The following is a 22,384-nucleotide window of genomic DNA, read 5'->3' on the forward strand; positions in this document are numbered from 1 at the left end:
AAACAAAGGGAGCCTCTAAGGGGCCCCTTTTTATTTTGACTTTGAATGACTCCGCATGATTTGGGCCTTAGGGCGCTTTCAATTTAGACGTTTTGTGTCGTGCGTTTGCTGTGCGTTTGCAGGACCGCACACGGTAAATTTTATGACAAGTATGACACCTGCGTCGGAATAAAATTGACAATGTATTATTGTTATTTGAAGGTGTATGCGTAAACGGTGTGTTTGCTAAATAAAATATTTGTAATTACCAATAGTTAGTGTGCGGTATAGCAAACGCACGACACGAAGCGCCCTTACTACTAACTCTATTTTAGAAGGCGAGATAATTCTTTGTTGTTTATGTTTACCTTCTACATTCAAGTGCACATTGAATTATCTAAAGTTACGACTAGATTTCAAATTGTTTTGTTTGAGTTAAAAATTATTAAATAGTAAAAAGCTTTTCCACTTTTTAATTCTTTCAAGTTAATGGTTTGTTGCTTTGTCATTTGGCTGCGTGGGACTGAGAAACAATCGATAGTTAAATAAAAGTTTTTATTTCCATATCATAACATCGTCAGAGGGCTTATAGTCGCTGCAGGATCCAGGAGTTGAAGGATGTGACCCGCGCGAACCCGGCGGGGAAGCCGCGCGCGCAGCCCGCGCTCGCCACGAACGACGTGATGCCGATCTGCCGACACGACGGAAACACTTATCATAATACGTAAGTACACAAAGTGGACTTGAAATTCAGATTCTGAGCACATTATTTAGAGTTAATCACCAAATCTTATGAATGCTCGCAGGTGAATTTATACAGATAATAACCCATAAAATACAAAAAGAAAGGCAATAAACCTGCAATGTTATTAATCACGCAAGAAAAGGCATACGTGTCTTTTAGTGCAACGTGGCCAGAGAATTCAGAGAGAGCGGCGAATAATAATTATGTCGAGTTGTCCGGCGTGTGTACTGTGTACTGACCAGGATGCGGCCGGTGCCCGAGCCGACGGAGAGCGGGCCGCCCGAGTCGCCGGGGCACACGCTGCGCGCGCCCGCGCCGCTGGTGCACAGCGTGGACGCGATCACGGTGCTGGAGCCGAATGTGGACGCGCACGCCGCGTTCGTGATCACCGGCATGCTCACCTGCCGCTTGTCCTGGTTCTGGCCGATGGCCGCGTCTGAAATGGGTTACGTCACCGTGATGATTTTCCTAAAGTTAACTACTTACACCAAGGACACCGAAATTATACATATACTCTTATATGCATATTATTAATAACATGATCATCATCTCACATAGTGAGATGTGAGCCAAGAGCTTCCTTGTTGTGAAAAAAAGACTTTTAACTACTCGTAGATATAAATATAGATTAACTTAGAAAAACCAAGTGGTAAATTGTTTTGTTGATTGGAGTTCCGCGGGCGTTCCCTTTCCAGAAAATAATCTCAAAAACATTGTTCGACTTACTATCGCCGGTGCGTCCGTAACCTGCGGCTGTCGCTGTTTGGCCGGCGAAGTTGTTGTTGAGCTGGGTTCCGCTCGGCAACGCAATGCGGTTGATGGTAGCTATGTATAACAGAAAGTGTAAACGTGATTTCACAAAAGAAGAACGGTCACGCCCCATACAAAAAAAACCCAGACCCGACAGAAACGAGACATACCTCAGTTTTTTGTCATTTCTTAATTAGTTAAATTATATATTTTTTATATTCGAAATCTATGTATAACACCAAAATATTACCCTTTGTTTTTGTTTAGGCGTTATACAAAAACTAATACAAAATGCTTATATATCACCAAAATTGGTAAATGTATGTACCTAAATGTCTATTACAGCTGCTATGGAATGTATCTAGGTGACCTGGAGATACAACCGGATTATACAGGGTGGTTATACATATGGAACGATAAGTGATCTCACTCGATTATTTTTAAACTATACAAGATATCGAAAAACTAGTTACTGATTCTGAAAGTGCTTTACAAGCTCTTTCAAATGGTACCAATAATAGGGTACAGATTATGGAAGCTGGTAACATTGAATTTTTGGAGTTTGTAACTTTTTATTTTTTCCACCCTGTATAATCCGGCTGTATCTCCAGGTCACCTAGATACATTCCATAGCAGCTGTAATAGACATTTAGTTACATACATTTACCAATTTTGGTGATAAATAAGCATTTTGTATTAGTTTTTGTATAACGCCTAAACAAAAACAAAGGGTAATATTTTGGTGTTATACATAGATTTCGAATATAAAAAATATATAATTTAACTAATTAAGAAAATCTTTGAACATCAAGTGCCTTTAAATAGTTTCCATCCTTTGACTACAACTTAATAAAAATAAGTACCATAACATAATTATTTTGAAGATTATTTGATATAGACAAAAAATAATTTATACAAATCGAATTATTTAAAAAAGTATCACAATATTGAATATTTGATGCTCATTTCTTTTATTTTTGAGGACCAACAAGTAACGATCAGATATAATTTTTACATCTCAATATTTTTTTGCGTAGTTCAAAAGAGATTAAAATATAGATCGATTTGATTTATTTTATGTCTCAAAGAAAGAGGATCAATCATTAAAATAGATGACCATTTAGATTTTTTTATTTTCTGTTTTTGCTAATTTAAAAAGATCATTTAAATACATGCCTATAAAAAATATATAATTTAACTAATTAAGACATGACAAAAAAACTGAGGTATGTCTCGTTTCTGTCGGGCCTGGGTCACAGATGACCGTTCTTCTTTACCATGAAGATTTTACGAATATTGGTGATAAAAGTTTCAGTGCCCAGATGCTTATTCAGGTGGATGATGAAACAAATCTCAGCTTTTATCGCTTAATATGTTATTGGCTGAACAGAGAAGCTTTAGGATAGCTGTTTGATAACTTACATTACTGTAAACAGTCTACATTAAACCAAGGTATTTATTATATCGTGGAAATATTTCGCAGAAAAACGTAGCTATGTCAAATGGTTGACTGGACTATTCAATTAAACTTGATGTAGGTAATATCTCTTGTCATTTTAACTTATCTACTTTACTCAATACTCAATAGTTTATTGCTTCCATAATGTTTACAAAAGGTGTTAGTGGTAAGGTAAGATACAATTATGGACCCTGTCGGGCACTCACTTCCGAAGGCAACCCATTGATGGACTATGATCGCTACGTCATTATGTAGGGTGCGGAAGTTATAGCTTGCGTGCATCAGGATGTTGCTGGTGGTGATGCGGAAGCCGCCGGAGAACAGGCGGTTGGAGCCGTACACGACGGTGAACTGGCGCGCCTGGTTCTGGCCGTCCCACCAGCAGTGCGCCGCCGTCACCGCGCGGTTGTTGGTCAGCATGGACGAGCCGCACACCGACTGCTGCCCGTTGGTGAGGGTGATCACAAGCCCGCCCTGAAATCAAAACAATCATATTATTTGTTGTATAAGTCATTTATGGCGGGCGGGGCACATAGCTCGTAGAGACGATGGCCGTTGGGGCAGGAAAGTTCTCGAGTGGCGATCACGGGCTGGAAGACGTAGCGTGGGCAGGCCTCCTACTAGGTGGACCGACGATCTGGTAAAGGTCGCGGAAATAGCCTGGATGCGGGCAGTGCAGGACCGTTCATTGTAGAAAACCTTGGGGGAGGCCTTTGTCCAGCAGTGGACGTCATTTGGCTGAAACTAACTAAGTAATTTATAGAGCAAGAGCCAGTTTCAAGCTGAAAGTTTGTCAGCGCATGTTCCCAACATGGGTGAGAACCTTGGACCATCATGAAGTTTGGTTCATCGTGGCTTTGGCAGCTATTTGTTATTGACATGTATTTAAATGATCTTTTTAAATTAGCAAAAACGGCAAATAAAAAAATCTAAATGGTCATCTATTTTAATGATTGATCCTCTTTCTTTGAGACATAAAATAAATGAAATCGATCGATATTTTAACCTCTTTTGAACTACGCAAAAAAAATTTGAGATGTAAAAATTATATCTGATCATTACTTGTTGGTCCTCAAAAATAAAAGAAATGAGCACCAAATATTCNCAATTTTTTTTGCTTACAATGAACTAATTAAACGCTAATTTTAGTTAACTTAGTTTTGAAACAATGTTATAAGATAATTGTTATTAAGACCTTTGACCTTTTGTTTACAATTTACCAATGAACTAATTAAACGAGTCTGTTGTTTACTTTGTTATTACGAGTATTCAATTATTACTTGAAATATTTATTTAATACAGTAATAGTATGCATGGTACTTGTTATTATTATTTCTAGTTTAAATTATTTAAATTAGTATGCTCAGCATAGGCATCTGATTAATGTTAATAATTTCTATAATAATTATTAAAAGTTATACAAGACAATGGCAGTTAAGGGGTTAAGTTTTAGTTACAATAAAAAAAAAATAAACAATATTTCCTAATGTAAATGGAATGCAGCTTGGCGCGGCGCGCAAACATTAGGCAGGTAAAATCTAGCTATGAATCATCTAGCGAGCGAGTGCCGGCCGTGGCGAATAGAAAAAATGCGTCTCACTGATAAATATGCAAATGAGTTCGCTCGGTGAATCGTTCTTACAATGTTTGTTTACTACGAGTATTTAAAAGTTATCGAGAAACTGGTAGTACTATTGACGCGTAGCAAACCGGTTTGTTATTTATGTGAGTTTAGATTGCGAGTTACGAGTAAATAACAATGCGATTTGCGTCAATAGTTATTTAACGAGATTAAATTGAACAATTTAACTATTTAAATTATACAGGGTTACTATCTAATGATAATTAGTACTTATAGGTTATTGATATGTGCTATTTAACGAGATTAAATTCAGGAACTGAATAATCTAGATTACACAGGGTTATTATGTAATGTTAATTAATACTTATATATTATTGACTTATTTTTAAATACTGAGGAAGTTACTTAAGCGAGATTAGATTCAAGAACTGTATGATCTAGATTATACAGGATTGCTTTGTAATGTTAATTAATACTTTTACATTATTGACTTGTTTTTAAATACTGAGAAAGTTATTTGAACGAGAACTGACTAGACCTAACTTAGGTATAAAATTAAGCTACGATTAATTAACNGGCTTTACGATAGATAATTTTAACACCTCTGGAAAAATTCCCGATTCAAATGAGAAGTTTACCAGATGAGTCACAACTGCTATAATTTTTTCAATGCAAGTTTTCAATATTTTTGTAGTAATTTCGTCATAGCCCACTGATTGTGTACCTTTTAAGGACATAACTATACTTTTAATTTCCTTACGTGTCATAGGTTTCAAAAATATTGAGTTACTTTGTTTATTTTTGTTATTAATTAACACATTACGTTTATTATTTATATTCGAAGTCAAATTAATGAAATGTCCATTAAATGCATTTGCAATGTCTGTAGGGTCCGTTATAATAACATTATCAATTTTTATATTGTCAATACTATTTAGATTCATGTTATTGCCTATTTCATTTTTAATTATAGTCCACGATGCTCTACATTTATTATTGCTGTTATTTATATATTTAATGTTAGCATTCTTTCTTGATTTAGTTATACATTTTTGTAGGATGTTAGAGTATAATTTGTATTTATTTTTGCTTAAATTTGATTTATATTTGTAATGTTGGTAACGTAAGTATCTTTTTCTCTTGCAACTAACTCGAAGGCCATTACTAATCCAATTATGTCTCGTTTTCTTAATATTGTTTACCTTTTTTTTAACTTTTGGAAAACATAATTTATAAAGTAGGCAAAACAATTCGTGGAACTCACTAAAAGCTTTGTTAAAGTCTGTCTCTGCATATACATTTGACCAAGAGAGACTAGCTAGACACTTTTCAAATTTACTCATATTTTCAGGACTGTAGTCTCTCACATAAATGTAATGAAAGGCCGGTTTTAATTGTTTACACTTAATGGGAAAGCTTATCATTTGTGCTGTATTATGGTCCGAGAGGTGCAGAGGCAGTACTGAGGCGTTTGCTTTAACTATGTTACTTAAAATAAGATCTATACACGAAGATTTCCGTGTAGGAACATTAATATGATTTGTTAGGTTATAGTTATATAATACATCTTGAAAGTATTTGGTAATTGAATTTTGTTTTAATATGTTAATGTTAAAATCACCTACTATAATCACATTACCTTTGAACTTGTTCTTTTTAAACATTTCGAATAGTAGAGACTCTAGTCTTTTTATGAAGAGAGTCGGATCTGAAGACGGAGTTCTATAAATACATATTATGGCCGATTTTATAGAAGGAATGTCTAAACCACATATTTCAAATAGGTTCTGAGATGCATGATTTTTAAGGAATGTTAATTCTTTAAATATCAAGCCCTTTTTTACGAAGATACAAGATCCACCCCTACTTTTATTTCTGCAAAAGCTACTTGCTATCTCATAATTATTGAACTTTATATAATCCTCATGGCCAGATTTTAAGAAAGTTTCCGTGAAACAGAGTACATCTGGTTCTTCGGAACCTTCTTTTAGTTCTTCTAATGTCATTTCTATAATTTCTTGTTTAGATAAGACACTGGCAATATTTTGATGAAGAATTTTAAAATAAGTCAGTAATTTATTAGGCTCGAAAAAATGTCTGTTTTTTATTTACTTTAGAAAAATAATACGGAATAGTGCCTCTTTTCTCTATAGTTGTGGTATTAATATGATTTTTTATAGAGTCCTCACCCGCAGGGCCTGTAATTTGAGTGTGTTCACGTGCGAAGTAGTAGGGAATTGTGCCTCTAGGGTACTTAAGAGCTATTTTTTCGTTAGTTTTGTTTGGTTTATTACGACATATCAGTTTTCTTACTTGTCCAGGACTGATGTACATATCATTATAGTCAATAGAGTCAATAACATAATTAATAGATTCACAAATGTCAAATGTTTTTCCAGATTGATTACAAACTACGAAGTGACAATTTTTATAATTATTACATAACATTCTAATTTTGTTATTCAGATGCGCAATATTTAAGTTATGGTTTTTTAAGACGCTTAATATTATAATACTTATATCACTATACTTTACTATAATGTCTCTAAGTATCGATACTGTCATTTCCGGGTTGTAATCATTTTCTCCCACGCTTAATACTAGTTTGTCGCCAGGTTTGAGATGTGTACCCCTATCTTCTCGCAATAATACATCTTTGCTCAATGCATATGGTTTTGTTTCAGCGACTATTTGGTAATTATATAATACGCAATTCTTTGTGTACTCCGAGTTTTGTCTTGCTTGTATCAGGGTAGAAGCCAAACCAACACATTGTTGGGATCCGTAAATGAGTATGGTTCGTTTAGATGACTGTGTTATCTGGCTGCCTGGCCATATCTTTTTGGGTGTCTTTGGTGGCTCTATGTTGCTTGATATAGAATCTGTGTGCTTCAAAGATGTCTGATTCTCGCTTAATTGTCGTTTAAGATTGTTAACTTCAAATTCTAGGCTTTTAATCTGCTCCTTAGCGGTTTTTAAGTCAGATAATAACACAGTTATTCTGCTTTGAAGACTGGTAGTATCGGTCCTGTTTGAGTTTGCAGAACACGTTCTAGTAGGAGTAAACATCGAGGATTGGTCAGAAGATCTCGCAATATACATAGAATGTCTCTTCTTTTGCCTATCACAGCTATTGGGGAAACAATAGTTGTCAGATGTTTGTTTGCATAACTCTTTGAGTAATTGTATTTCATTTGTCATCTGTTTAATTTGTCTGTGCAATTTATTATTTTCCAATATTGTACGTTCAAGCTCATTCTGCGTGGCGCCAAGCTCTGATGTCAGCTGTGCTATAGTTTCGTCATCTTGGCGGTCTACTACTACATTATTTAGAGTAAAATCAGCGCTCCTAGACAGCTCATTTGATACAGTGTAGCATTTATCATCCGGAGATTCGGAGGATTCCCTCTCTGTAAGTATATGAGAATCGTAGTATATCTCTTTCTGTAGTGTAGAACAGTTTGTTTCGGTAGTAATAGATGTATCAGTTTGATTCTGCGGGGACGATTTCTCACAGGATTTTTGAGTAGGACATGACATTGTTTCTTTGGTTGAAGGCTGATTTGTTTTTTGTCTCAAGAGCTTTTTCCTGGTCGTTACATTTGACAAATTTTTTGCTGATATACAATCTTTACATTTCCATTTCTGTCTTGAGTTTTGGTCCATTAAGCGATACAGTTTTTCCGAGGTTCCAGAACAGTCGAAATCATAATTCTTCCTACAGATCATGCACTTTAGCGAGTGTTTGAGATCAATTGGAGATTTACATCTGCAACAAACTATAGGTGCTGTTTCTTTGCTGTCGCTTTTCTTTGAAGACATTGTATCTATTATTCTCGTAACAAAAAAAAAAAAAAAAATATTCAAAAATTTTTCCGTGTGGGATTTGAACTTGGAACCCACGGTCAATACAGTCATAAAAGTTAGCGCTGCGCCATCGAGATCGTTAGGATAGGCGCTGAATATTTGGTACAGTTTGGTACAGTTCGCTCACTTTCACTTTTTGGTTTCGATTTTTATGACCATAAAAGGCAATGAATTCGGAACACGCGCACGCACTATGAGTCACACACGCACGTCATTGAGAATGACTGTTTACTTCGGTGATTTTGATATTTTGTTTACACTTTTTTACGCACTGTTGTCACTTATTTTCACTAGTTGATCAGTTCACTGTTTATGTTTTTTAATAACGTTTCGATGTATATAACTTTGTTGTGAGACTTTAGCGTTTTACCATTAAAAACAATACAATTTTACGGAGCTAATGATAGTGCGTGCACTCGCGCGCACGCACCGCCAAAGAATGAACGTTACAGAATGAAACTTACAGGGCAGATACGTACTATCCTAGACTGCATCCCACTTAACATCAGGTGCGATTGTGGTCAAATACCTGCCTTGTTATGCATAAAAAAAATCCGCTTTGCAATGGAGGGAAGTCGAACCTTAATTTCGAACTCCTCCTATGTTCTTCTGATTAATTTCGTTGCGAGTCCAATGACAGTTTAACTTTCCCCCGGGACAAACTTGACCTTCATTGGTTAGGTTTTTATGGCGGTCAAGCTGTAGATCCTGGCTACACAGGAGTTGCAGTGGTAGGAACGAGAGGTGGGAATAGTCCCGTTCCAGTCCGCTTTCCCACCAGTCGACTAAATAGTCCTTTTCTTTTGACAGGCACTACAAACTAGAGGCAGAGATAGCGATGATGACGTGGCGCGTCAGTTGGAGTGACGTCTTGCCCCCAGGAGGTCGGCTGCGCGGGAGCATGCATTCCCTGGCTCGAAGGTACAGCTCTGGGGTGAGTGGCATTCCAAATTCAAATAGCGTTTGTTTCTTTTCAGCTGATATTGAAGAGTTTTGATGTTAGGATCAACTGGTCAGGAAATCAATGGCAGTAGACGTCCTGTGGCTGAAATGTTGATGACTATGAATATTAGGATCATTCTCTGACGGGAAAGTAGTTGTGTGAATAGCATTCCGATTTCGTGAAACAATAAATCATTTTGTAAAATATTACAGTGGTGGTTAAAGCAATAAAGTTGAAAAAACATTATGAGAATTTGTAATTTTGTAGAAACTCTGTGACTTCTTGATCATAAGTGCCAAATCTTAGTTTAAATTATATGAAAGATATTATTTCATTTTATTTCATTCAATTTATTGCATGCGAAATTTTATTGTAATTAGCTTTTATTTTGCAACAAAAATGTATTCTGAAAATGAAAATGAAAATAAGTTTAACCTGTGTAACGAGAGTCAGGGTCCTCTTCAAAAAACATTCTGATGTTGACCATTATACATCTTATTTTGGCATGTCTTTTTTTGAACCATTGTTCGTATCAAAATAACCACAAAATCGATGTCCTGAATAAATAAGAACCTTGACAAATAACAAGCAATTTGGGGGTTTCAATCATGGCTTTTGTGCACCGTAAAAATGCGGTGGATTTGTAATTTTCCTTATGGTCTCATTTCTCTCTTCACCATAGATTTAATGAGGATCTGGCCACCTTAATTCCAAGTAATGGTGCCCATTTAACGCAAGGGATTCTTAGCTTCGTTATGGTGTGTTACGAACGTTTTGTTCATTTAAATAAAAGAAAGAAATATCACAGAAGTCTGATGAGAAATTTGAATAATCACCATTGTAAAATTTTAGCTCAGTTTGGGGTCGGTGATTAGTATGTTTCTTGGAATCATTTATTATTATTATTAAATGGAGATTAACTCACAGAGTAGGTGTATCTAAATACGTACATGTTGTACTTACATACCTGCTCCCGAAAGAGAAGATTTGTGAACGTATCAACATCCTCACAAACTAAATAAATCATGAAACTTTACCCTTACGTTCTGATAAAATAAAATAACATGCCGACGTATCCACACCACATATTCAAATAAATACTCCGACATCCAACGAAACAGATAACGAGCAAGTCAAAACCCTATTTCCTGCTGGAGCAAATCACCCAGTGAACCCAACCCATCGAGAAATGGTAAATTTTGTTGGAATACATACATACATTAGGTCCACAGACAACTTAGCATATTAGAAAGAGTTTTCCAATTTAGAATTGCTAAAACTTTGTGGGTGGGTATGTTTACCGCTATACCTGATCAAGTGTTGTATTTTAAAAAGGTTTATGCAGATGCCACTGAATTAGTTTGCTTTCTTTTTGACTTTAGAACTGAAAAGGCGGGTCGCATTATACCGTTAGAGTTATGCACCGAAAACAGCATCGATATTTTACCTGTGTGGCTCCTTTAGTAGAGCAATAAAAATTGTAAATAAAGCCTGCTTTCGTTCAAATAGAAATGTTTAAGAAATATCCAGTTCACACAGCAACTGTGCTTTGACAAACCTGAAATGAGGGAAACATTTTTGGTTACCTTATTTGCACTTGTTGTACCCATATCCAAACTTGGAGAAAACCTTTTCTAACTTCTTCAATTTATTTCTAGTTTGAGCGTTTACTATATCAATTAGATTACCAATATTAGCCCTTCAATACACTGCCCTTGAAGAACTTTTATTACCTTTTGTAAAGGATTTCATGCCTATCGAAGTGCGTAGCAAAGCAAGTAATCATTTCCTTTGATCCTTTATTGTATTTTTCCTCAAACCATCCGAAAAGAATTCGGGATTATCACATATTTCACGGGAGCCGTTTGATAAATTCCTGCAAATGGGTTTGCTGTAGTATTATTTTTTATATGGGTGGTATTTAGTCGAAGAAATATTATTGCTGCTTTTCTATTGAAGAGATACGGAACTAAGAATAGTACATTGCTTAAATGAGATCATAAAGGTAGCAGGAAATCGCTGGATGCAGGCCGCTAGCAACCAGTCAATATGGGGGAGTGGACGTACTGTAGCTGAAATAATGATGATGGTACGTGCTGAATTAAAGATTATTAATATCAAACTTCTTTACAGACTGCCTACTCAGACGAAGCTACTTCTCTGCCGGGTGATAGACAAGTGTTCACTCGTCGAGGATACTACAAAGGCTGCCGAGTGGCCATAAAGAAAGTGGATAAACAACGCATAGACTTAACTAGACCTCTCCTTCTAGAACTAAAAAAGATGAAGGATCTGGAACACGATCACTTGGCAAGGTTTTACGGCGCGTGCGTTGATCCGCCTCACTGTTGTTTGCTGACAGAGTACTGCCCTAAAGGATCGCTGCAGGATATTTTGGAAAATGAAACGATCAAGTTGGATTGGATGTTCAAAGTCAGCCTGATGCATGATATTGTGCGGGTGAGTAGTTTTATTGCTGTTAAAAATACTATTTTGGTCATTTCCAATAGTCTAAGTTTCATTAGATGTAATTCAGATTGTAGATTTCAAGCCGGCCGTTTGGTGTAGTGGTTCAGAACGGACTACTATGCCAAGAGGTCCCGGGTTCGATTCCCGGCCGGGCAGAAATTGAAATGATGAATTTTAATTTCATAATCATAANGAAAACGTGGATAATAAAGCCACTGGACGATACTGGCTAGGTTGAGTCTGCATTTTTGTTTTTGGTATAGGTTTTATTATCGTAGTTTTGAGTAAATTTGGGAAAGTTGCTTCTAGAAATGATTGGTTTATTAAGTCGGTCAATGGTAAAATTAGTTCATCTTTACAATATTTTATTAATTTAGGAGGAAACTCATCAAATCCAAAGCTAGATTTATTTTTTAAGTATTTAATAAGATTTTCTACTTGGAGTGGGCTTACTGGGTTTAAATACATAGTACTGTCATTTGTTGCGATTACGGGCCTACCAATTGGCTCTTTGTCTATTGTTGGATTGGAACCAATTGATGCAAAATATTTATTTAAAATGTTTGCGACCTCATTGGGTTCGTCTGTAGTATTTTTACTATTGTTCTTTTCTAATTTTATATTTTTAATATTTTTATTTACTTGTCTATTTGTTTTTTCCTTTATTACTTGCCACATAGTTTTGGAAATATTATTTGCTTTTCTCATGGTTTTTATGTAATGGTTTCTTTTTGATATTTGGACTACTTTCTTTAATAAATTATCATATTTTTTACAATAAAGGTTAAGAGTAGGATTATTTGCTTTAATTGATAATATTTTTAATAGACGTTTATTTCTGTGACGGGTCTGGGTGTTACTATGTATAATATGTATGTATTTAAAAAAAAAGTATATAAGTAGTATATCCGTTAAGCTAGCACCCATAACACAAGCATATTAATTGCTTACTTTGGGGCTAGATGGCGCTGTGTGAGATTGTCCAAAGACATTTAAAAAAAAAAAAAAAATTGTGTTTGTTTCTATTTCTTTCCTTTCTTCTCTAAATGAAATGACCAATTTATAAATAAAATTACGGAAATATTATGTAGTGTTATAACAGTTTGTGAAATGTCGTATAAATAAATTGCATGTTGCATAAATCCATCTGAAAATATGTTTCCATAAGAAACATTGTATTGTTTATTGAAATGAATCAGACCCTAATGAATTATGAATTGACAATTAGCTAATGAATGATAATAAATAAACTCATTGTATTAATTTTGCATGAACAGACCAATGCATAAATGCAATGAGCTTCGTTTTTTAAAATACCCACAAAATTACAAATTCGATCCATGCTCCGATTTTTGGTGGAGATATTACGAGTCTTCTACGTCAAAGGATTTCCAATCCCGAAGCATGAAGCAGAAATTCGTCAAAGTCTGTTCATTGAACTGTATCAAAAGCCATTGTCAAAATATGTGATATCTCCCTGAGCCAGCCAGACTCGAGGTTCAAAGTGGAACATATCAGACAGCAGTATATCAAGGGATTATCTTATGCAGTGGTTACTAGGTATGATTTTGCTACAAAAAATGAGAATCGTGTTCCTTTACTGTGCTTAGTGTTGTATTTAGACTAGTGGTAGCCCGCGGCTTCGTTTTCTAAAAGCCGAATACCTTAATTTCCCATTTCTTCTACCAGAAGTTTCAAATACAAAGACACGTGTATTAATATATTAATTAATCTCGATTGCTTTTCTTTGTCTGCCCAATTTCAGCTTTATGTTTCGGAAAATTGTTTAGGCAGGGAGTACCTGAATGACTGAGAAAACTTTCCTTTATTGATTTCTCTCTCTTGTATAGATAAATCAGAAGCTCCACAGATTTATGCCCTTTAATAGATTGCTTCCAATGAGTTATACAGGGTGTTAGGTAAATGGGTATATGAGCCGACACTAGCCCATGTTAACATGGCCATATAAATGGTATGGTGAAGTCAGATATTTGATATCATCATTTTATTTTTTTAAATTTTCATACAAAATATTTTTTATAAAATCCGATTTGTATGAAAATTAAAATAATTAAAATGAAGATATCAATTTTCTGACTTCACCATACCATTTATATGACCATGTTAAAATGGGCTAGTGTCGGCTCATATACCCATTTACTTAACACCCTGTATTTAATAAAGATTTTAAGCCCTACAAAGACTGATTGGAAACTTTGCCGACATTTTTCATAGGAAAATTAAGTTATTGAAAACGTCCTTTTAGACTGTTTCTAATTTTAAATCATGAATTCTTGGTGGAAAATGAATGAAGGTTGATTTGACCTCTTCGACTCGTTAGTGAAGTTATTAACTGTGTAGGTCAAACCCTTTATTTGGCTCTGGTAAATTATAAAGAGTCGTGCTCCAGCAGAGAGACTAACGCCCGTATTCACAAACAATACTATGAGGTTTCACAGTGCGCGCGGACGCACAGTGTGACACACGAACCAATCACAGAGTTCTATTCAACGCTGTGCGTTCGATTTGCCACTTCACTTAACCAAGCATCGTTTGTGAATACGGGGTTAATGATCCAATGATGATGATGAAACTTTTATGACAGGGCATGCATTACCTCCACGGCACTGACATCAGATCGCATGGCGCCTTGAAGTCGAGCAACTGCGTGGTAGATTCCCGCTTCGTACTGAAGATCACTGACTTTGGTCTACACGCTTTGAGAACATCAGAGAAAGATACAAGAGCACACAGCTACTGGACTCGTAAGTGAGAAAAAGTCTGCTAATTTTATAGATATTGCACGTTTTCAATTTACAAGATATGACTTTGTCACTACTCTTTAATATCGTCGATTACGTGACGCAAGACTATTTAGCGTCAGTTATATTGCTTCTTAAGGGCAGTTTCATCGGTCTGTAATAAAGTTTTAAACTGAAATAGGTATGCAATCTAACAAATACAGTGAATTTTTTTTGCCTGATATCTCCGTCCAAGACCTAAACTTGTAGTAGGTATTTATGTAACTTCTTGTCACGTTTTGGGACTTAAAACATCCATAGTTTTTTCTAAGTCAGTTAAACTTTACCTTGTCTTTTACCCTGAATCCCCAATTCTACTACTACCTACACTTTTCTCATTTGATAGACGATTTGACCTTACGTCGATAAAAAAACTGCCCTTATTAACAAAACAAATCTTAAGGTCTTCTGTGGACGTCACCCGAACTGCTTCGCCTCCCGGAACCGCCTCCGGAAGGGACCCAAAAAGGGGACGTGTACTCCTTTGGGATCATCATGCATGAGATCGTGAACCGCCAGGGGGCGTTCTGGCTCGGACCAGGAATCGAGCTGTCACCCAAAGGTAAGGAATGATTGATGTTGGAATGCGACTTTCGGGAATTTTCTGGATTTATGAATATTGTAGCGAAAGTGTGTGAAATGTTTTTGGTGTGTTTATACGAATACGTGAATGGCCAAATGCTTGACATAAAAGCACCGAATTGTTAGTTAGACTTCCATTTGTATTAAGATAAGATTCATTTAATTAAATTCTTATCTCGTATATGAAGCATAAAATTATAAAATTACCTGAATGAAAACCCTCTACTTAAACTTTAGATAATAATGCTCCTTCTGAATGATAATTGTAAGTAGACTTATACATTATCTTAAGTATTTACTAAGAGCCAAAGCACACGATGCGTTGCGGCGCCGCACCGCAAAGATTTCGCCGCACCGCTCGTGTGTTTTGGCTCTAAGGGCAAAAATTTTACATTGCCTTTAAATAACTCTCATCTACCCTCATCCAGAAATCGTCGAGACAGTGATCGCTAGCGGACTGCGACCCAACACGTCTCACCACCGGTCGTGCGACGCGGACGACGCGACCGAACTCATGCGCAGGTGTTGGGCTGAAGAACCTACTGAAAGACCCGACTTCGCGCATCTGAAGGGCGCTATTAGAAGGCTTAACAAGTCAGTGTTTATGTACTATTTATTTACTAGGCTATAAATAAGAATATTCATTTTCTTTAGTTATTAAAATTTCTTAGCGATTAGTCGCTTCTCAAACTAAATCATAAATAAACTACTTGAAAAAATCTAACTGCCTAAGGCGGGAATCGAACCCACGATTTTTAAACATAACCTAATGATGTTTCACAGTGCACAATGAAATGTTTATAAATAAACCCTACCTGTCATTGCTGTTAATATGTTCAAAGGCCCCGTTTCCACTAAAGCGGAGAAGTTTTTTTTTTAGTAATAATAACCAATCAGATTTCATTATTTCCACTTCTCCGCTCCGCGCCGTGCTGCCGTGGTGGAAACAGGGCCTTATTCACAAAGATATAATAGAGCTGCATCTTTTCCAGTATTTAAAATTTTGTTTTAAAAATTTTACTTTCAATATCTGTACTTTCAAAGACATTTTTTACAAGTAATTATTTACATTTTGTTTACAAAATAGAACCTATTTATAATTACATCTCTTTTGATAAAAAATAAGCCTAAGTACTTATTTACGTTGATACAGTATCGTCTGTTCAACACTGACTTATCAGAGCGTGAGTGATTTACAGAGCTCGGTTTCATGTAATTTTATCCCAAATTACTTACACAAAAAATGTAGAGAAAGTCGCTAATTTTCCGGGAAAAAGTTTCACTGGTTTCTACCACAAAGCATTATTCTGTTAGGATTATATTATCTTTGGAAGTGTATTAAATATTAAAAAGTTAACTGTTTCCGGCAGAACGCTCTTCCCTCTTCCGGCTATGTACGAACAAGATGTGTCTGTGTANGGTTTTTATGTAATGGTTTCTTTTTGATATTTGGACTACTTTCTTTAATAAATTATCATATTTTTTACAATAAAGGTTAAGAGTAGGATTATTTGCTTTAATTGATAATATTTTTAATAGACGTTTATTTTTACATGAAGTTTTGATGCCTTTTGTTAACCACTGTTTGTTTTTTATCTGAATTTTTACTTTTTTAATTGGTATACATTGGTTTAGAATAGATATAAGTTTTTGATGAAATGCTTCATAGTTTTCATTTATACTTTTGTCTAACTTTAAAATATGCTCCCAGTTGACTGTTTTCAACTCTAATCGAAAAAGTTCCATATTTTTTGCACTAAAAATTCTTTTTGATACATAATAAAAATTACTAGAATTTGTTTGACACTGATTTTTTAGAGTAATGCTTATTGCTTTATGATCAGAAAGACCAAACTCACAAACATTATTTTTAAGATTTGAACAGTCAAAATTAGTAAATAATATATCCAAACACGTAGAGCTTTTGTCGGTAATTCTTGTTGGTTCTTTTACGTTTAGTGTAAAATTATGACTTTTAAAGAGATTCATTATGTCCCTAGACTGTTTATTATCGTTTAAAAAATCCACATTAAGGTCTCCGCCAATCATTATATTTTTATTCGAGTACTTATACTTATACGAGATACGCATGATACATGAGGTAGAGTCTCGAAGTTCAAATGTTTTTGTAGAAAATACCTGTTTACGTTGTTGTTAATGAGTAAGACGAAAGGAAAGACATTCAGTTATTTGTAATGTTTCAGACATATTACTGTTAAGATTACTCTACACTGACTGTAAAGGAAATAAAATAATCTTTACTAACGATAAATAGTCGCTCTGGGGTGACTCTACAGAAATAACTCCCATTTCCTCTGAGGAGTTAATCTTCAATGGGTAATGCGGCTGTAATGATGTGTAGAATAAGGGTAATTAAGATAAGAGCTAGTTGTTAATTAGTTTCATCTACACTAAAAGGCACAACCACAGAGTACAATTCAATAAAATTACAATGATAACTTAACTAGGTTTCACATTTAAATTACATTGTTGTGAATGAAGTTTCACAACCTATCATTGAAGTTTATCATAATACGTACTGATCTGCTATCACTCCAAAGTTAGCCGAGCTCGCTCTTGAGTCACTAACAGAAAGACTAATTTTATACATGTGTACTTACATAGAATTATTTAAATGAAATGATGAATTTTAATTTCTGTGACGGGTCTGGGTGTGACTATGTATAATATTTATGTATTTAAAAAAAAAAAAAAAGTATATAAGTAGTATATCCGTTAAGCTAGCACCCATAACACAAGCATTAAGTTGCTTACTTTGGGGCTAGCTGGCGCTGTGTGAAATTGTCCAAAGATTTATTATTATTATTATTATTATTATTATGTTTGTACGCTTTGGAGCTCACGGGTCAAAAGTGACCCGGTCCTTTATAAGGCTTGCGTGGGGATACAGATCCAACACGTANAAAAATTCTTTTTGATACATAATAAAAATTACTAGAATTTGTTTGACACTGATTTTTTAGAGTAATGCTTATTGCTTTATGATCAGAAAGACCAAACTCACAAACATTATTTTTAAAATTTGAACAGTCAAAATTAGTAAATAATATATCCAAACACGTAGAGCTTTTGTCGGTAATTCTTGTTGGTTCTTTTACGTTTAGTGTAAAATTATGACTTTTAAAGAGATTCATTATGTCCCTAGACTGTTTATTATCGTTTAAAAAATCCACATTAAGGTCTCCGCCAATAATTATATTTTTATTCGAGTACTTAGACCTTATAATATTCAAAAGTTTCTCAAGCTGCATATTAAAAATCATTACTTCTCTACTACTATTCGGCCAATATATTACAATTAACATAATATTAAGCGTGGGAACATTTACTGCGCTTATTTCTATTATATATTCAATTGACAAGTCTGTTATTTCCTTACATTCATTAGAANCGTTTATTTTTAAAAGTGCACATACAAAAAAGATCAATTAGTTTTTAGAGGATCAAATAATATTGTCCCTTTGTTATTTGGGCAACAATTCGATGTAGTTTCCTCATCAGCCAGATAGTTTTGACCATTCCAACCCCTTGTCAGATAAGTTAAGGTAGCTGGCAAAGTCACAATGACCCAAACTTCATGATCGCCCAATTTTCTTACCTTATGTTGGGAGCATGCGCTGACAAACTTTCAGCTGTTGTAAAATAACGAAGCGGTGGCGTTCTTTTTGTGTTTCTTTACTTGGTCTTGTTTATACACCAGAATCAATACATTTTTGCATAGATCCAGTTAATTCTGTTACCAATTATTAATACCGTTGGAGAGAGCTCGTGAAGCACTTTTAGGATCATTAACCAGTTTTACGATATCTTATTTAGTTTTTAATATTATATGACTGTGTACCAAATGTATGAAAGCTGGAAACATGGAATTTTAGGATAGATCTAGTTTATTCTGTAAACTATTATTGGTACCGTTTGATAGAGCTCGTGAAGCACTTTCAGGATCAGTAACCAGTTTTTTGATATCTAATGTAGTTTAGAAACAATAGAGTGAGATCACTTATCGTTTCCACTCTGTATACTTAGAGAATCTAATCTATGTCTGTATATCAAAAAGGGTACGAATATTTTTAGCTCACTAATTCCTTTTTGGTATTATTTTAATCCGGAAAACTTTTATAATTTCGGTACCTATCGGTATTTATCTTATACCTACAGGTAATTAGGTAGGTATTTTAGTTATAATGATTCTAATATGAATAGAAATCATCTAATAATAAATACTAGCGAAGACTCTTCTCCGCCATTTCTGCCTCAAATAAAAATCGTTAGAATTCGTTTAAGGAGCAACTTGCCAAGTGAGGGTGAGCGCCCGCGTTGACGGACTGGCCGCCGGTGATGCGGGAGCCGTCGAAGTCCAGCGCCGCCTCGTGCTGCCTGATGCGCGCCGCCTCCGCCATGCCCGCGGCGCTGTGGTAGAACAGCATCGGCTCCTGCAGGCCCGCCGCCGCCTCCGCCGCCACCAACGCCGCCAGTGCCAACAACAACACACACGACTTCATCCTTGCGACAGTTATCATTGAGAGATGACGCTTACTCTTCGAGGGTTATTTTATAGCCTCTACATTATTATCTTATCCTTTCAATGCTTGTCCAATGACCGTCTGAAATTTAGTTAATGCCGTAATTAGTCATTTGCTGTGGATTTATTGATAAATAATTATGTTTGAATGTTTTACATGATTTTAATCAAGAAAATGTCCGCAATCGGCATATTTTATACGTCTCATAACCTTGGCTACATGTGTATGTACGCGCTTGTAAATTTCCTTTGGTTCGTCTCTGTGTCATTTAGGTAGAAGGCGCAATAATGACGTATCGCTCGTACGTAGGCGGGTAGGTATGCTCAAAGTTTTAACGAAGATATGAGGGATGAGATTATAATAATCCAGTATTAACTTATTAAGTAGCACAATATGATTTGTTGTATGGGGATTTTCGCAGATTTTCTAAAAGGATTATCGCATACTAGCGACCCGCCCCGGCTTGGCACGGGTGCTTTTTTTTTTTTTTTATGTGATAGGAGGCAAACGAGCAGACGGATCACCTGATGGTAAGTGAGTAAGTAGGTATTACATATTTTATAAACCTTGGTCTTGAATCACTCTATCTATTAAAAACCGGCCAAGTGCGTGTCGGACTCACGCACAAAGAGTTCCGTACCATTGATTTATGATTTTTTTTTTAATTTAAGTTATTTGTATGAAAGATTACGCGGTAATAAGCGGTTTACGATTTACGAGGTATTAAAAAAAACTACTTACTAGATCTCGTTCAAAACAATTTTCGTTGGTAGTTTTTATAGTAATGTACATGATATGTTTTTTTTAGATTTTTCATTTTCTTATTTTAGAAGTTAGAGGGGGGGGGGGGGACCAACTTTTTTCCACTTTGGAAGCGTCTGTCACGCAAACTATTCGGTTTAGAAAAAAAGTATTTTAAAAACCTCGATATCATTTTTGAAGACCTATCCATAGAAACCCCACACGTAGGTGTTTGAAAATGTATGTAGTTAAAAATTTTTGAGTTTCATTTCTAAGTATGGGGAGCCCCCAATATTTATTATTATTTTTTTATTTTTGCATCAAAATCTTAATGCGGTTTACAGAATACATGTACTTACCAAGTTTCAACAGTATAGCTCTTATAGTTTCGGAAAAAAATGGCTGTGACATACGGACGGACAGACGGACGGACGGACAGACAGACAGACATGACGAATCTATAAGGGTTCCGTTTTTTTCCATTTGGCTACAGAACCCTAAAAAACCGTATCAAAATCCGTGGCGTAGTTTTAAAGATCTAAGCATACATAGGGATTAGGGACAGACAGCAGAAAGCGACTTTGTTTTATACTATGTAGTGATAGTTAATTATGTTTTTTATAATCTATTTAAAAAAGAGATTAAAGCTTAAGTGTTAAGTTCAAGACTTTATTTGCTTTTCTTTGTTTTTGCGTAGTATGACGTAAGTACGTTATCTTGTGTTGATAAGAAAAAAAGTAGCTCGCAAATCTGTCACATTCATGTTATTAATTTAATATTATCAAAAAATTCTTATAACCCAATATCTATAAAATTTAAATAGGTATATTTATCTTTATTAAAGCAACATACTAAAACACCTTTTGAATTTGAATGAAATTTATACCTAACTTGTCCAATATTCTTTGATCGTCAAAATGTTTATAACATGCTAATGTGGTGTAGCAATAAAGTATTGAGTATTGAAATAATCATCAATGTAATATGAAATGGTCATCAAAACGTAGGTACCTATCTAAAATTATCATCGAATAAAATAGTAAATTATGGCAGCCAAAGTAGGTATGTCGAATGACCGATTCGCCGTCGTCACATATGGTGAAAAATTGATCCCGTCAAAAACAATACTTGTCAAAAAAACCAAGTCTCGCAACTCAGTTGTTCTACGGTAAAAAGTTGTGAGATCCATGTAATACCAAGTCCAGGCCAGGAAATCTTTAACGTTTTACATAAATATATTGACTTGGCCATCGCATGAAAACACGTGTAAATTAAATTATTTAGTGCGATGGCCAAGTCAATAATTTTGAAAAGAAAAATTTTACTCGACTTGGCGGTTGCACTACCGTGCCCCCAAATATTTTAGTTTTTCCTTGATTCATACACCAAACACTACTTATATTCCAAATTTGAAGCTTCTAGGTCTACTAGAATTGCCTTAGAGTTTTGAGGATCGGTGAGTCAGTGAGTCAGTCAGTGAGTGACAAAAATTTTAAATATACCGTGTCTTTACAATGCCTGCATAGCTAATGAAAATTCAGCCTTCTAGTTTTATCCACAACGAAGTTACAGGCGGTCGAAAATGGCCTGAATTGCTTCGAGAAAAGGATGGTACGGCCGTGCCGCTTTTTTGCTCGACTTGGTGGGGGCACTTCTACTTTTCGTCCCTTAGCTAACAACACCGCCTAAGTCGATTTTTGGCGGTTTTGACATTTTAATGCCATTGGATAGATCTGCTCATCGCGCGTCTAACCATTGGTCACATGTTATAGATTTCAGCCAATAAGAAGCCGTAATTTGAATTTTAGTGACACCGCGCAAGTCGGTTTGCCTCGCAACACCGCTCAAGTCGTTAGTCTGCCATACATTTGTCCTAAAGTTCCTTCGCGCTCTGCAATTTTTATATTTTTAAGTGNCATTAG

The 22,384-nt window shown here is 35.4% G+C and overlaps 1 protein-coding gene across 1 annotated transcript; it reads right to left on the reverse strand.

Annotated features, from left to right (window-relative positions):
- Positions 1-516: 516 nt before the first annotated feature.
- LOC114358725 (collagenase-like) lies at positions 517-19,775 on the reverse strand. Its single transcript, XM_028312761.1, has 5 exons — positions 19,494-19,775; positions 3,140-3,407; positions 1,451-1,549; positions 964-1,160; positions 517-670 (listed from the first exon to the last, which is right to left on the reverse strand). Exons 1-5 carry the CDS (start codon positions 19,716-19,718, stop codon positions 566-568), a joined length of 894 nt encoding a protein of 297 aa, XP_028168562.1. The 5' UTR covers positions 19,719-19,775; the 3' UTR covers positions 517-565.
- Positions 19,776-22,384: the final 2,609 nt, after the last annotated feature.

This window comes from Ostrinia furnacalis, unplaced genomic scaffold (assembly GCF_004193835.3).
Source record: "Ostrinia furnacalis isolate ACB-3 unplaced genomic scaffold, ASM419383v2 OfSCF4105, whole genome shotgun sequence".
NCBI lineage: Eukaryota > Metazoa > Arthropoda > Insecta > Lepidoptera > Crambidae > Ostrinia > Ostrinia furnacalis.

Coding starts and splice junctions, on each gene's coding strand:
- LOC114358725 (XM_028312761.1), bottom strand. CDS start 19,718: ATGATAACTGTCGCAAGGATGAAGTCGTGTGTGTTGTTGTTGGCACTG. Junction 3,408..19,493: donor CGGGCGCTCACCCTCACTTG/GCAAGTTGCTCC, acceptor TTTTGATTTCAG/GGCGGGCTTGTGATCACCCT. Junction 1,161..1,450: donor TTACGGACGCACCGGCGATA/GTAAGTCGAACA, acceptor AACCCATTTCAG/ACGCGGCCATCGGCCAGAAC.